Raw genomic sequence first — 16,037 nt, 5'->3', positions numbered from 1 at the left:
TCACAGCACCTGCTAATTCATCCATGTGGCAACTTTACATCCTGTGCACATATTTAGAGTGTGGGTTTTCTTTTGCCTGAGTGTGACTGCCCTGTCAACTGCTTTGAAAAAAAGATAAACATATTCAGATCTACTTTTAAAAAATGCTTTTTTAAAATCATGAAATAGGCTGGGCATGGAGGCTCAGGCCTGGCCTATAATCCCAGTACTTTGGGAGGCCGAGACGGGCAGATCATGAGGTCAAGAGTTTGAGACCAGCCTGGCCAATATGGTGAAACCCTGTCTCTACTAAAAATACAAAAATTAGCTGGGCATGGTGGCATATGCCTGTAGTCCCAGCTACTTAGGAGGCGGGAGAATCGCTTGAACTTGGGAGGTGGAGGTTGCTGTGAGCCGAGACTGCACCACTGTACTCCAGCCTGGGTGACAGAGTGAGATACCATCTAATAATAATAATAATAATAATAATAATAATTCTGAAATAAAGCAAGCATGCTGTAAGGATTGTTTAGCTTAAAATTTTAGAAGAACCCTCTAAATAATCACCTGTGTCACCACAGAGTTACACCCTGCACTGGTTCAGACACCATCCTGTGAGGAGCTATGTTCTCCTGACACTTCATGTCCAGTGGTTTTCATGACTCTTCTTTGGGACCAAGGGTTGCCTTCCATCATAGGTTGTTGTCATGCAGAGTCAAGCAGCACTGAGCATTGGGAAATCAGAGAACGAACTTCCAGGCAAGGGTCCCAGTCCAGAAGTCCGCTAGAGAGGACAGTAGTAGACTTACTCTTTGGGAAACGTGTTTGAGAAATATGTATCAATTTTCACCACTTCTATTGTTCTATATTCCAGTTTGTCTATTCTCTAATTTCTCGTTTTTACACTGAAAGTTAGACTGTGAATTCTAGCTCTGATCAAAGCTCCAAATGTGCACAGACACCTTCTCTGAACCCTGCAGGCAGCAAACGTGCCTCTGTCTGCTCCCCTTGCTCTAGAGCCCGTGGATTATGGTCTAGAAGCTTCCTGACTCATCCACTCTCCTTCCCTGGGCTGGAAGTCTCCTTGTCGGTTTCAGGTCTCAACTCCTCCCTGGATTTCCTCTCCAGACTGACATTTGAAGGATTATTCTCCCCCTACGGTCTCTTTATTCCCAGTGTGTTAAATCATCAGGCTCAGAGCCTGATGCCTCCAGAGCTCTACATTAGCCTTTAAAGAGAAGAGTGGGTCCTGGCTGTTCTGTTTACGTCTTTTTTCATTCACTAATTCATTCATTCATTTATGATAGAGACAAAAGGCTCCCTATCCCAAGATATACGGTCATCTGTGCTTTATCAAAAGAGAAGATATTCTTCTCACAGTTTTATGAAATGAGGTAGCTTCGCAACTTGGGGGGAAGCAACCTTTTAAGTTAGTTGTCAAAATTAGCCTTTTGCCTAAGTTAAGTTAGGATCCTAAATTGGGCTCCTACCCTCCCACAAAAACTGGGAGACAGGGACTCTATCTTCCTTGATGATTACATCTCAAAATATGGTTCCCAGGAAAGCCTAGGAAAGGAATGCCTTGGGAAAGACATTCCTGGGTCATAAAACTGGCAAGAGGTTTATAAAGATTTTAATAGGATTTACACACATTTCAAAGAGACAAAGGAAGAATTTAGAATTTCAAGACTTTGAAACTAAATGCTCTTAGAAAAGGGGTAAGGAGGAGTTTCTTGCATTACTTTTCACAGGAAAAATTAAGCCTCTTTTATTTATTTTGCATTTTCCCTTACAGTAGCGGTAGATGAGTTGATACTTTAAAGCCTCCGGACCCAGCCACCCTGATGCGATGGGGAGGTCATGGGGAAAATGGGAAGGGAGTTTAGCTGTGGAGTTTCCCTGACAGATCTGTCCTGATTCAGGAGCACAGTCCTTAAAGAACCACAAAAGTCTGAGCACACAGGCAGAATCTGGCTCTCAAGCTTAGCAATGCAGACACCTGAGTACTGGGGACTTTATTTGCAGCAAAAGACCCTTTCCCTCCCCAGTCCCTGCCCCTGGCAGCAGCAGGCAAGGCCAGTGTTTCAGGCAGGTGGGAAGAAAGGCAAGACCTCTGGGAAACCCTGGCCAGCAGCACCCATGAGGCAACCCTTACAGAGCTCAGCCGAAGGGGCCACGTATTTTGTGAACAGTAAACAACTCTGGGGCTCCTTAGGAATATAAAGAAATCAAGCCCTGGGTGAGGCTGGACTTCCAGGGATGCTGGTATGTTCAGGCCTAGAATTAGTACCATTCGGATACCCGTGAATACGTGGCCTTCGTTTGTAACAACTGTGTAGTGAGCTCTGTGAACGTCTAATCACATGTACATAAGTCATTTTAGAAAAGTGCTAGTTGAAAGAATAAATGCAGAAATATTAATGATTGTTAACTCTGGAGAATGGGATATATTTTTGTTACTCTCAGTGAACTATGTAGTATTAAGTGTTCAGTTACATGCATTTTATCAAATGCAGTCACTCCGGTAACACCACCATGACCAAAATGTGCAGTATTTTATCACTTCTTAAGAGGAAGTGTTCCACTTTCTTTCAATGTCCCCTGAAACCCAGGGCAAATTTTATTAAAATGTCCCTAAGTAGTTAGTATTTTTGATGCTATATATTTTTTAAATTTCAACCTTTATTTTAGATACGGGGGTACATATGCAGGTTTGTTACTTGGGTATATTGCACCCAGGTAGTGAACATAGTACCCAATAGGTAGTTTTTCAACCCATGCCCCCGTCTCCACTCCTCCCTCTAGTAATCCGCAGTGTCTATTCTTTGCATGTTTATGTCCACGTGTGCTCAATGTTTAGCTCCAACTTGTAAGTGAGAGTATGCATGTATTTGGTTTTCTGTTCCCAATATACAGAAGCTATAATGAATTTAGACAAATCAACAAGCAGAAAACAAGTAACCCCATTTAAAGATGGGCAAAGGACATGAACACTTTTCAAATGATAATATTTTTAATGGCACTCCTTAATTCCAAATTTTTCTTGCTTTCACATTTACATAGAAATACAGTTTAATTTGGTATATTTAAAATGTATCCTAAAATTTTGCTAGACTCATTTATTATTTCTGGTAGGATTTTGTACACTGTTTAGGGTTTTCCACATAGGTGCTTCGGTCCTCTGTGAATAAAGACTGTTTAACATCATCCCCTACCCTCTGTGCTTTGCTAGGAGCTCCATGGCCATGTTGAAAAGAAGGGATGAGGATGGGCATCCTGTTCTTCTTCCTAATCTTTGGGAAAAAAATTCAGTCATTTTTTCAGTTTTTGACCATTAAGTATGATATTAGCTATAGATGTTCCATGAATGCCTTTTATAAGGTAGAGGACTTTTTTTGTTGTTGTTGTTCCTAGTTTGCTAAGAGTTTTTAATCAGAACATTGAATTTTTGGGAAATAATTTTTCTATATCTATTAAGATGATTATAAAAAAATTTTTCTTTCCAAGTTCTATTTTAGTTTTAAGGGCTACATGTGCAGGTTTGTTACATGGGTAAATTGCATGTCGTGGGTATTTGGTATCCAGATAATTTTGTCACCCAAGTAATCTGTTTAATACCCAATTGGTAGTTTGTTAATCCCTACCTTCCTCTCACCCCCCACCTTTCTGTAAGCCCCAGTGTCTACTGCTCCTTTGTTTGTGTCTATGTGTGCTCAATGTTTAGCTACCGCTTATAAGTGAGAACATGTGTGGTATCTGGATTTCTGTTCCTGGATTAGTTAACTTAGGACAATGTCCTCCAACTCTCTCTATGTTGCTGAAATGAATATGTTCTTGTTCTTTTTATGGATGCATAGTATTTCATGGTGTATATGTAGCACATTTTCTTTATCCAGTCCACATTGATGGGCATTGAGGTTGATTCTATGTCTTTGCCATTGTGAATAGTGCTACATTGAATATCGTGTGCATGTTATCTTTATGGTAGAGTGCTCTATTTCTTTTGGTATATTAATTGGATTGCTGGGCCGAATGGTAGGGTTTTTTGTTGTTGTTGTTGTTTGAAAAATCTCCAGACTACTTTCTACAGCGGTTGAACTAATTTACATTCCCACCAACAATGTATAAGCTTTCCATTTTCTCTGCAATCTTGCCAGCATCTATTTTGACTTTTTAATAACAGTTATTCTAACTGGTGTAAGATGGTATCTCATGGTGGTTTTCATTTGCATTTTTCCTACTAATTAGTTATATTGAACATTTTTTTCATAGGCTTGTAGGCTTCATGCATTTCTTCTTTTGAAAAGTGTCTATTCATGTCCTTTGCTCATTTTTCTTTTTTGAGATGCAGTCTTGCTCTGTCGCCCAGGCTGGGGTGCAGTGGCCGGAGCTTGGCTCACTGCAAGCTCTGCCTCCTGGGTTTACTGCCATTCTCCTGCCTCAGCCTCCCGAGTAGCTGGGACTACAGGCGCCCGCCACCACTCCCGGCTAGTGTTTTTTTTTTTGTTTTTTTTGGTATTTTTTAATAGAGACGGGATTTCACCGTGTTAGCCAGGATGGTCTTGATCTCCTGACCTCGTGATCCACCCGTCTCAGCCTCCTAAAGTGCTGGGATTACAGGCTTGAGCCACCGCGCCTGGCCGAATGTCTTCTATTCTTTCTCTTGTGTGATTGCTCTTGCTATGTCTGCCACTGCTGTGTCGATTGGGAATGGTGAGAATGAGCATCCTTGTCTTGTTCACAGGAATGCTTCCAGTTTTTGCTGCTTCAGTGTGTTATTAGTTGTGCTATGTCATAGATAGTTCTTAATATTTTGAAATATGTACTTTCAATGCCTAGTTTGTTGAAGGGGTTTTAACATGAAGTCATGTTTAATTTTATCAAAAGCCTTTTCTGTATTTATTGAGATGATCATCTGGGTTTGTTTGTAGTTCTGTTTATGTGATGAATCACATTTGTTGATTTGTGTATGTTGAACCAACGTTGCATCCCAGGAATGAAGCCTACTTGATTGTGGTAGATAAACTTTTTGATGTGCTGCTGGATACAGTTTGCCAATATTTTGTTAAAAATTTTCGCGTCGAATTAAATAATTTTTAAATATGGTGACTTACATTAATTGCTTTTTAAATATAGAACCAATTATGCATTCCTGGGGCAAATCTCACTTACTGATTAGATATTAATCTTTTTATACATTGTGAGTTAAATTTGCTTTATTTTTGTTAAGCATTTTTGCTTCTATGTTAATATTAGTACTATTTATTCCTCACAATTTGTAAATTGATAAACTTGGTCAATTTCATCAATAAAGTAAGCTGGGTCTGGAGTTTTCTTTCTGGAAAAGCTTTTAATTATTATGAGTTCAATTTTTAAAACTTCATCTATGTGTATTTTTTAATATCCCTAGGGACATTCAAGTTATCTACTGCTTTTTGAGTGAGTAATTGTGTTTCTTGGGGAATTTGTTTATTTTGTCTGCTGTTGAATTTATTGGCATAATACTAATCTTTCATTGGAGTTCTAATTTGCATTTCTCTAAGGATTAATGATGTTGAGTACATTTTAATGTTTTATTACCATTTGCAGATATGTCTTTTTCATATACCTATTAACGCTTTTGCCTAGTTTTAAAAGTTAAATTATATACCTTTTATATTGATTTATAGGAATCCTTTATATAATCTGGATACAGTATTCTAGTCCAATACATGTATTGTGAAACTTTTTCCTTGGTCTGAAAATTTTCCTTTCCACTTTCTTGATGGTACCTGAACACAATCCCTATGAAATGAGAGTACCCTTCTTTCTCCTTTTGTTTTCTCTCTACCTTCACCCTTATCAGTATTAGGCAGGTAATTAATTCAGTCAGATTGAGATATGCAAAGGGTTCTAGCTAGTCCTCGAAACACTGGCTTGGATATACCTCTGATCTCCAATCACACGAGACCATTTTGCCAGCCCAGAAGCTACCCCTGCTATGTATTCTACCATGAGTAGACCTTAAATGCACACCTCCCACTCTCTCCGTAATACATATGGCAGAATGGCGATGGATCCTTCTTTTGGCAGACTTTCCACAATGTATGGAGCTATGCCTATCCAAGCACATCTCTGCATGGACTAAGGACGGGGTGAATAATTGAGTCAGTGTTCCTGCTTCTTGCTTGTGAGTTTTCCCCAGTAAATCTTGTTTTATGTGTATATTGCACAGGGCTAGTGCTGTCTACATGTCCCTTTATATGATTGTGCTCTCACAGAATTCTGAGGCTGGAAGGAACAAACAAGAGTTCTCATAAAGAGAAATTTAATCACCTCTAGAAAGAAGTACATGCTAATGGCTTTGGAGTTTCTGTAAAGAAAGGGTTTCCTCCTGCCTTAGAGGGTGGGAAAAGTGGGCAATGTCTTCACCAAGTCAGCAACACTAGATTTCAGCCAGAGGCAGAAGTGGGGTTCTATGATAATGCCCAATTGTGGTTATAGAGGCGCTACATGAGCAAGGCCATGGAGGTGAAAATGGAGGCATTTGGGCCGAAATGCTATAAATTGAAGTAAAACGGAAAACTCAGTACGCGTTCCAATGGAAGATGCAGCTTCCTAATATTGTGCTTTCATTTAGATTCTCTCATCTGTAATTACTCCATACACTGTCTCAAATCATTAACACAACTGTGTGCCAGGTAATCATTTAGCCCCTTTGCTTGGTATAAGGTAGCCGAGATCTCTACTTAGCTCCCTATTTTTCTCTGGGAAGCTTTTCCTGAGACCTGCAGTCACCATGCTTCTCAGACTTCCCTCTTTCTTATTGTCCTTTCCATTTATATTTTAACTTTAATTGTAGTTTATTTGGTTAACATCTGACATTTTTGTGTTTCTCTTTTACTTATTTGTCCTCACTTAATTGTAACTGGCCAGCTGCTGTTAATCAAGTTATATTTTCTGGGGTTACATGTTTATTTTTTCCTCTAAAGTTTCTATCTCTGTAAGAATTGAGGTAGCAGAGCCTTGTCTTTTTTAAAAACAGGGTCTCTTTCTGTCACCCAAGCTGGAGTACAGTGGTGCAATCGTGGCTCACTGCAGCCTCGACCTCTGAGATTCAAGCAATCCTCCCACCTCAGCCTCCCAAGTAGCTATGACTACAGGCACACACCACCACCACTCGCTAACTTTTTTGTTTACATTTTTGGTAGAGATGAGGTCTTGCTACATTGCCAGGTTTCTCTCAAACTCTAGAGCTCTGGTGATCCTCCTGCGTTTACCTCCCAAAGTGCTGGGGATACAGGTATGAGCCACCATGCCTGGCTTCTGCTATTGATTTCTAAAATTTAAATGTAGATCAGATTGTCTCCACGCAAGGAGGAAGTCAGACAGGGCAGAGCTTAGCCAATGTCCACGGTTTGTTTTCTCACTGCAGTCTTGGGCTCACCACTCATCTCTTCATACTCTGGCCCCAAATAGCTTCAATCTTCCCAGAAGATTCTCGTGGTTTTTAGTTTGTTTCTGGTTTCTTAGTTATATCTTGTCTGATCAGGTTTCCCTGGGGAAGGAGCCAGGAGATGCTACAAGTCTGCAATTTTATGGGGAGTCAGATCGAGTGCTCTGGTATTTCACACATTTTTATAATATTATCTAAGCCTTCTCTTCTCTGAATATAATGGCTATTCATCATGGGATATGAGGCATCTCAGAAGCAATCTAGATATCTGTTTTGTTTCTTTTTCTAGTAAAGAATTGACCAGTATTCTAGCAATTTTATTTAGTTGAATCAGAAAAATTTTAGGCATTCCTTTTAAAGCAAAAAATACATAGTTTTTCTTAACGTGACTTCTACTGATAGTTTATATGTTTATGATTTTGTGTAGTAGCTTTACCTTCCCTAGGATCAGAAACCACATCAGAAAATCAGCTTCTATTATGAAAGGTTTTGGAGAGTTAGGTATGCAGAAAACCCATAAAAAGTACTAAGTTGTAGAACACTGCCATCTGAACTTGAGATAATTTTAACAGGTTTATATCCATGAATACTCCCACAGTAGGGTATTTTTGTGATGGCATCTTGGAAGAGGTACTGGTTATTGATCACATCTCACTGGCACATTGGCTAGTGACTGCTAATCAGATGCACCTGGATTGGAACCTCTTCTCATTGATTTCTCATGGGGTCGTTTGCCTTTGGACTTAAATATCAAGAAATACTTCATAATGACAATATCTAGACTTGCTCTATATATGTAACTATTATTAAAATTCGATGACGGAAATGTCAAATGTCGATATTTAAAGAAATTTGGATTGGAAATAAACTAAATCAGAAGTAGCAAGTGAAGGATAGTGGTTCTATAATGGAATCTTTCTCAGATTCTGTTTTCCCAAGTCTCATGTTTCTTTTTTAAATCCAGTCTGGCCTCTCCTCCTTAGCTTACTAAGTATAGAACCACAAATAGAATCTTAGAAATTTAATCATTTTCTGCACATATCTTTACTCATATATGGGAAAATGGGCAAGAGGATATTGTCAGTGAAATCAGCAAAAAGAGGATTTCTAAGAGAGAGAGTATGGATGGGAAAGAAACAAATTCCCAAGCAGCATGGCAACAGTGGGTATTGTTTTCTTTATTTTTGGATAAGCTGATTAGTTGGCACATAGCACAGAGTGGTCTGAAAGGTCTGCTTCGAGGAAGTTGGCTGGAGTCATCACAGAAAAAAGAACTTTAATAATCAATCACCCACAAATCCCTGAGAGTCTGCCTGCAGCGAGGGGGACAGGATGACTCGGTGTGATTTCTGGCACAGTTCTTCCCGTAGCACACCTACATGAGCTAGGCCAGGTTTGCATCATCTCCTTCATCAGAATTTTCTCAAAGGTAAAATGTCTTCTCTATCACTTTTTCCCCTTTTTACAATGCAACAAGTGATCTTGAAGGACATAAATTTTAAAATGTGAGGGCTTCTCTTAGTTCCCCTAGAGAAACAGTGTAATAGTCAAGATGGTGAAATCGTTCCTAATTTAAACATGTCCCATGCACCGTGTTAGAAAGGCTGTATCCATCAGCTCAGACAGCCACAGCAAATAGCACAGACTGCACGGGTTAAACACAAATCTTTTTTTTTCTCACATCTCCAGAGTATGAAAAGGGGATGCCAGCATGCGGGGCTCTGGTGAGGGCCCTCCTCCTGGCTTGCAGAGCACCCTCTTGCAGTTGAATCCTCACATGGTGGAGAGAGAACAAGCCAGGCATCGAGTGCCTCATCCCAGAGGGCATTAATCATACTGGAGCAGAGCTCCACTTTTATAAGCTCATGTAAACATAGTTTTCTCTATAAAGACCCTATCGTCAAATATTGTCTCCCTGGGGGTTGTATTTTGGAGGGACATACATATTCAGTCGGTTAACAATGGCAAAATCTTGGTTACTGCGCAGTGGGCCACAAGGGGGTGCTGTGGAACCACTGAGCTCCAAATGTCTCTGGGGTGTGCACAGAGCCAGGAGCCTGGGACACGGAGGGTTAAGGAGCAGCCTTGCTTGATGTTTGTGCTCACTAAAAATGTGATGGCAGATACGTAAAATTGCAGGTGTGCCTCTCTTCAGGGAGCCATGCACTTCAGCTATGCGTGGGTTAGGAAGTCTCCGTGAGCTTGCAAGGGAGAATGAAAATGGGCTGTCCCATGCTGGGATGGGACAACCTGCATGTTCCCGGCAGGCACAGACAGAGGAACAACAGCCTGGAGGGAAAAGCAAAGGAACTTGGGGTGGGGAGGGACATGCAGCCTAACCTCATTCCAGCTCAGAGCAGCCCAGTCCAGCCCCACATGGTATGTGAGAGTATTTACAGCACAAAGCAGAGGTCTTCGATCGGGTAAGCCAGGGGCATAACAAGGAAGGCAGAGTGCATGAGAACCTGCAGAGATGACATCAGAGCAGTGACATCACAGCCTAACATCCGATCAGAGATGCGGTGCTCAAAACCCCAGCTCTCAGAGGACCAGTATCCCTTGCAGGGTGACACCTGACCAGCTCTGTCCCACCCGGCCATGGGCTCCAGGTGCCTCTGATGGGAAGGCCTTTGTCTCCTGGGACCCGGTGAGTCCTTGGCACACGTGGGATGTCTCTGAAGCATGCCTCATCCAAGGCACCCTCAAGGCACCTGTGTTCTTGCCCCAGCCTTTGTCTCCCTCCCTCACAGGCCCAGTGGATTCTGCTGTGCAGAACAGAGAGCAGTGGACCTCAGAAAGCCTGCAAGGGGAGGACATAGGACAGTGACATCACAGGATGCCCCTCCCACCAGGAAAAGCGAGGCTGAGAACTCAGCCCTTCCCCAGGAGGACCAAGCCCTGAGCACAGGCACAGTGCTGCCTGCCCCTTGGTGCCACGGGCTCCATGCTGCTCTGCTGGGCACTGCTTTGTCTCCTGGGAGCAGGTGAGTCCCTGCAGACAGAATAGCACCCCATTCTGAGCCTGCCCCACCCCTGTGTTCTCCACTTTACCTTGGGGAGGTACCACCACACTGTCTCCTGTGCTCATCCTCCATCTGTTTTTCCCACAGGCCCAGTAGAGGCTGGAGTCACTCAAACTCCAAGATCTCTGATCAAAATGAGAGGACAGCAAGTGACATTGAGCTGCTCCCCTATCTCTGGGCATAGGAGTGTGTCCTGGTACCAACAGACCCCAGGACAGGGCCTTCAGTTCCTCTTCGAATACTTCAGTGAGACACAGAGACAAAAAGGAAACTTTCCTAGTCGATTCTCAGGGCGACAGTTCTCTAACTCTCGCTCTGAGATGAATGTGAGCACCTTGGAGCTGGGGGACTCGGCCCTTTATCTTTGTGCCAGCAGCTTGGCACAGCCCTACAAAGCCAACCACATTCTGTGCACAAACCTCCCGGGCCCAGTGTGGAGCAACCTCAGCCCTGACATATCTGTGAGAACCTGGGGACTGCAGGGAGAAAGAAAGGCAATTTAGAATGTTAGGACCCACAGCCTGGGGCTTTCTGCAATTCGGGGTTGGAGGAAACAAGGGCTGAAGAAAACAAGGCCAAGAGAGCCTACTCAGAGGACGGGTGCTGCTTCCGCAGGTTGACTGCAATATTACCTTCTTTGCAGACACTGTAAGCTACAGGGATAGAGGAAATGTTTGCAATTTAACAGCTGGCGCGCTCTTTTTCAAGACAAGGGATTTAATTTTGTGGTCAAGATTGTTGATAACAGCGTAGTGTAGAAGGGAGAATAACAGGGTTTTCTTTATACAACTTGGGGAGAAGAAATTGAGATTTTGGGAAAGTCAAGGATAGAGAAAACGAAAGATGATTGAAAATAGAGATAGAGCAGAAGGTGATGAAAAGTGGTGTTCTGTGCACCATGAACTCTCTTTTTCCCCCTCCCAAAGTTTTCAATACCTAGAAAAATTAAGGAAAGGTCTTATAGCAACTAAAATCACCTGGTAGCTGGTCCCAGTCGGACACATCACCAAAGAGCTGCTTGGCCACTGGGAGAGCCCTAGAGTTGCTTCTGCTGTCTTCCTTCTTCCGGCCCTAATCTTGACTGCTCAGGCCACAGTCAAGTACTTCCCCCAAAACACAGAGGAAGGTAAAGTCACCCTTGTTCCTAAAGGGGCAAATACTTTCCAGTTTCCCCCCAAATAAATTCTGTGACCCTGGGATTCCTTTCTGACACTCACCTCCCGGATCCAATTACCTTCTATGACCAAAGGCTCTAAACATTTTCTAAAACTCAGCAGTCTTTACATCCTCTGCGTTTGTCCTCACTATTTCCATGGCCTGGGAGGACCTTTGTTCTCCTAAGACAGGGCCACATACCGATCGTCTGTCAAGGACAGGCTCACACCTGCCTTCCTCTTCACTTCTTACTGTGACATTCCCTGGGACTGCACTGTATCACTCTCTTCCCTTTATTTTCATAGGAAAAGCCAAGCATGTAATTGATACTCTTTGACGTTTGTAAAACTAATAAGTTATTGCCCTCTTATACAGGATCCTGGAGTGATTAAGGGACTCCACTTGAAATATCATGGAGAATGATTATGAATAGTCTTAGCATTTCGTATAACTTCTGTAATATTCCTAGAAATTGTGTCTTCACAGTCAGGATTGATGACCAGTGCTGTTAAGTATCCAAAGGGTATCTAATGCTGGAATTTGCAAATGTTCTTTTGGAGTGAAGAGAATGATGTTATTTGTGCTGATTGAAGAATTGCTAGAGAAAGAAAATTATGGTACAGTAATATTCATAAAGACTCATAATCCTGCAAAAAACTTCCTCACCGTAACCACACTTTTCACAATCACATTTTTAGAGATTTGGTGAGGGTGGAATATAGTTAAAGGTGCTTGTTCATTACCCTTGATAAAATCAACCTAAATCAACCTAAAACATTGAAAAAGAAAAAACTAGTTTTGCTCAGTAATGGAATCTTATCATTCTTGACAATGAAAAGATATTATGTGTTTGTGAGTGTGTGTGTGTGTGAGTGTGAATGTGTGTGTGTGTTTTCTTGTGGCTATTCACTCACATAGAAATAGTTTCTCCCCTGGTGGCATTTTATGAGGTGCTGGGTCACTGGCAGAGCTCCTAAGCACTTCTAGGTAAGGATAGGAAATAGCAGACCTAACTGAATCTGCCTAAGTTATAGCTGATAAGATAGTTTATTTCAAGATTTTATAAATTCAGAAACAAATTTGTAAAATCAAAAAATCCTCTTTATAAAATGTGCTAACTAAAATTTGTGAATAAACTAAATACAATGTGTGAAAAGATGTGGGTCTGACTAATCAAAGGGAGCTCTGCAATGTAGTATTTTCAGCCCAGATTGGCTTGATATTGTCACACTGTTTCATCCTGTGACCTGTATAATTCTGGCTCCTCTCTTCCATCTTAGGATGCTCATTGCTATACTGTAACAGTAATTTATTGTGCAATCAAGATGTGTCCTTTTGTCTCCACTGACCAAGGGTGAATTTGAAGTTCCATCCTAAATCAGCCCTTCCGGGAAAGCAATAGACAGGGTGTGTGTGAGATAATGGGGTCTGCAGGGGTTGGAGTGGGGGCATCCCTGTTCTTAACTTGGACAATCCTGTGCTCATCAGGTCAGGTGTGAATCCATGGGGCTGTGGAACGTTGGCCACTTGGGGGCGCTGTGGCCCCACAATGCTGCAGGGAACCCTGGGGAGGGGTGTGAGGGTGGCCAGGAAAGGGAGGGTGGAAGGGAATGCCTGGCTGCCTGCTGGCATCAGGAGATTAGGTGGATATTAGAGTAGGTTCTGGCCTGGGACTGCCCAGGGAAAGGTAGGGCCGGGATTTCACCAAGCAAGGAGTGTCTCTGCCTCTGCATGGGCAGTAGAGGGTGTAGGGGCTGGGGTGGCAAGGTCTGCGAATCAGTGTCAGGGCAGGGACAGGGTGGGCAGAGGAAAATGAAGTGTGATGTGGGCATGTGGTGGCTGTGCCCAACCACCTCCCCTTTAGTTGAGGGTCTATGCGGGACAGGAATGCTGCATGGAGCTGCTGAGCCTGGGTCTTTCAATGGGTGAACAAGGCAAGACTGGCCTGCAGAGACAGTACCTGGAAAAGGCCAAGGCAAGGAATTGGGTGACACTTTTCTACCCCCACTCAGGGAGTGACCTGAGGAGGGTGCTGCCAGCCAGAGGGGCTCAGGTCCTGATGAACTGACAGGCTTTTCCCCCAGACACTTCCTGTTGCTTCTATATGTGATCTGGTTAAATGCTCACTGAAATCATGTAAGGTAGGTATCATTTCACCTGTTTATACATCGGAAGGAAAGCAGCCGTCCTGGGTCTCATATTAAGTAATTGGCTGAGGTGTTTTCCTCCTACAACTCTGCACCAGCCCTCTCCCCCGACTCTATGTATCTGTCCCTTCATCTGGCTTCCCCTTTCCAGGTCGCGTTAGCAGGAGGGCAAGGTCGTGCCTCGTATGTGACCATTATAACCTCTTCCCTGACAAGTCCAAGGAACACGTGACTTCCAGGCCAAGCGTATCCATTCACCTTTCATTGAAGCAAAACAGAAGGATGAAATTTTCCGCACTGTAGACTTCCTGTAACTGATACAATCTACCTTGAGGAAAAGTAACAAGAAAAATTGTTATTCATTCATTATTATTTTATTTATTTTATTTGATATATGTTTGGAGGTCCTTTCTTTGTATAGATATTTTATGACAAAAAATGCAAAATGAAAAAAGAACAAATGAAAATAAAAAAGAAAAGCTTTAAAGAATGATAAATATGTTTCTTACCTTTTAGAGTATTAAGGTTTGCATTAATTTTTTTTAACTTATTCAAAGTAGTTTGTTCAGTTTCTGAATTATACAGCTTTCCTTTTTTTCTTCTCTTTCTCTCCTTAGCCACCTACACCTTTTTCTGCCAGCTTTTTTAGTTTAATAACTGAAGGCTATCTTTTAAACTGAATTTTTTTTTTTTTTTTTTTGAGACGGAGTCTCGCTCTGTCGCCCAGGCTGGAGTGCAGTGGCGCGATCTCAGCTCACTGCAAGCTCCGCCTCCCGGGTTCACACCATTCTCCTGCCTCAGCCTCCCATGTAGCTGGGATTACAGGTGCCCGCCACCGCACCCGGCTAATTTTTTGTATTTTTAGTAGAGACAGGGTTTCACCGTGTTAGCCAGGATGGTCTTGATCTCCTGACCTTGTGATCCATCCTCCTCGGCCTCCCAAAGTGCTGGGATTACAGGCGTGAGCCACCTCGCCCGGCCCTAAACACATTTTTAAATGTACAATATAGTATCGTAATCGGCAGACACAAAGTTGGACAGTAGATCTCTAAAACTTCCTCATCCTTCTTTACTGAAATTTTATAGCCACTGACGGCAGCTGCCCATTTGTCCCACTGCCCAGCCTTTGGAAATTATCATTTTTCATCTTCACTTACATGAGTTTGACTTTTAGGTTGCCTCATATAAGCACAATCCTGTAGTATTTGTCTTTCTGTGCCTGACTTTTTCAATTCAGTATAATGTCCTCCAGGTTTAGCCACATTGTCAGGTATGGCCAGATTTTCTTCTTTTTAATGCTTAATGATATTCCTCTGTACACATACATCACATTTAAGGTCTGAATATTAAATATATAGTATCTTATTGTTCCTGTGAAACCATCTGTCACATGAGCGGCAGGGTCGTTTGCAGAACAGCAAGCACTGAGTATATGAATGCACGTTCATTCGAAGTTCAATTCTGTTTCACAGAGAAGACTTCAAAAAAATAATAATTTCATTATTTATTGTTATTTTACTATACAAAATTAGAATTTCTTTTTTCTTTTTCTTTTCCTTTTTTTTTTTGATACACAGTCTCACTTTGTCACCCAAGCTAGAGTGCAGTGGTGTGATCTCGGCACACTGCAACCTCCACCTCCCAGGTTCAAGTGATTCTCCTGCCTCAGCCTCCTGAGTAGCTGGGATTACAGGCGTACACCACCATGCCTGGCTAATTTTTTGTATTTTTAGTAGAGACGAGATTTCACAGTGTTAGCCAGGATGGTCTCAATCTCCTGGCCTCGTGATCCACCCACCTCGGCCTCCCAATGTGCTGGGATTACAGGTGTGAGCCACCGCACCCAGCCAATACCATAAAATATTTAGCATATAGTAGAAATCTAGCTATTTTTATTTCCTTTGCTAATCTCAGGCAGCCTTTTCCACTGTGCCAATGCCCAAAGGCAGATAAAGACACATTTTGCCTGGAAATCTTAGGGTGAGGACTCAGGAAGTCACAGAAATGGCAATATATATGCGTGATGATTACTTTGAAAGTATTAACTAGAGAATGTAGCATATATCCCACTTCAGGCATTTAAAACTCAATATTATTGATATATAAGTTATATAAACATTACAAATTTTAAATAAACAGATGGGTTATATGTAACTAAATAATTAACAGAATGAGGAGCTCCTGAAAAGTTGTATGGTTTTAAAAGTGAAGCCAAGTGAGCTACCAGATCTACATTAGGGACAATTCTATCTGGACATGGATGTTGTGATAAAACAACCTCAAAAGGTCTTCCAAGCT

The 16,037-nt window shown here is 42.1% G+C and overlaps 1 gene segment (V, D, J or C); it reads left to right on the top strand.

The window, feature by feature from the left end:
• The first annotated feature begins 7,112 nt into the window (after nt 1-7,112).
• LOC108585188 lies at nt 7,113-14,391 on the top strand. The segment is given in 3 exon segments: nt 7,113-10,061; nt 10,165-10,398; nt 10,525-14,391. Coding segments are annotated over 3 exon segments (679 nt in total).
• The last annotated feature ends 1,646 nt before the right edge of the window (nt 14,392-16,037 follow it).

The sequence above is a fragment of the Papio anubis genome, chromosome 4 (genome assembly GCF_008728515.1).
Source record: "Papio anubis isolate 15944 chromosome 4, Panubis1.0, whole genome shotgun sequence".
Lineage (NCBI taxonomy): Eukaryota > Metazoa > Chordata > Mammalia > Primates > Cercopithecidae > Papio > Papio anubis.
Note: the sequence above shows the minus strand (reverse complement) of the source record. Positions and strands in the feature narration are given on the sequence as shown.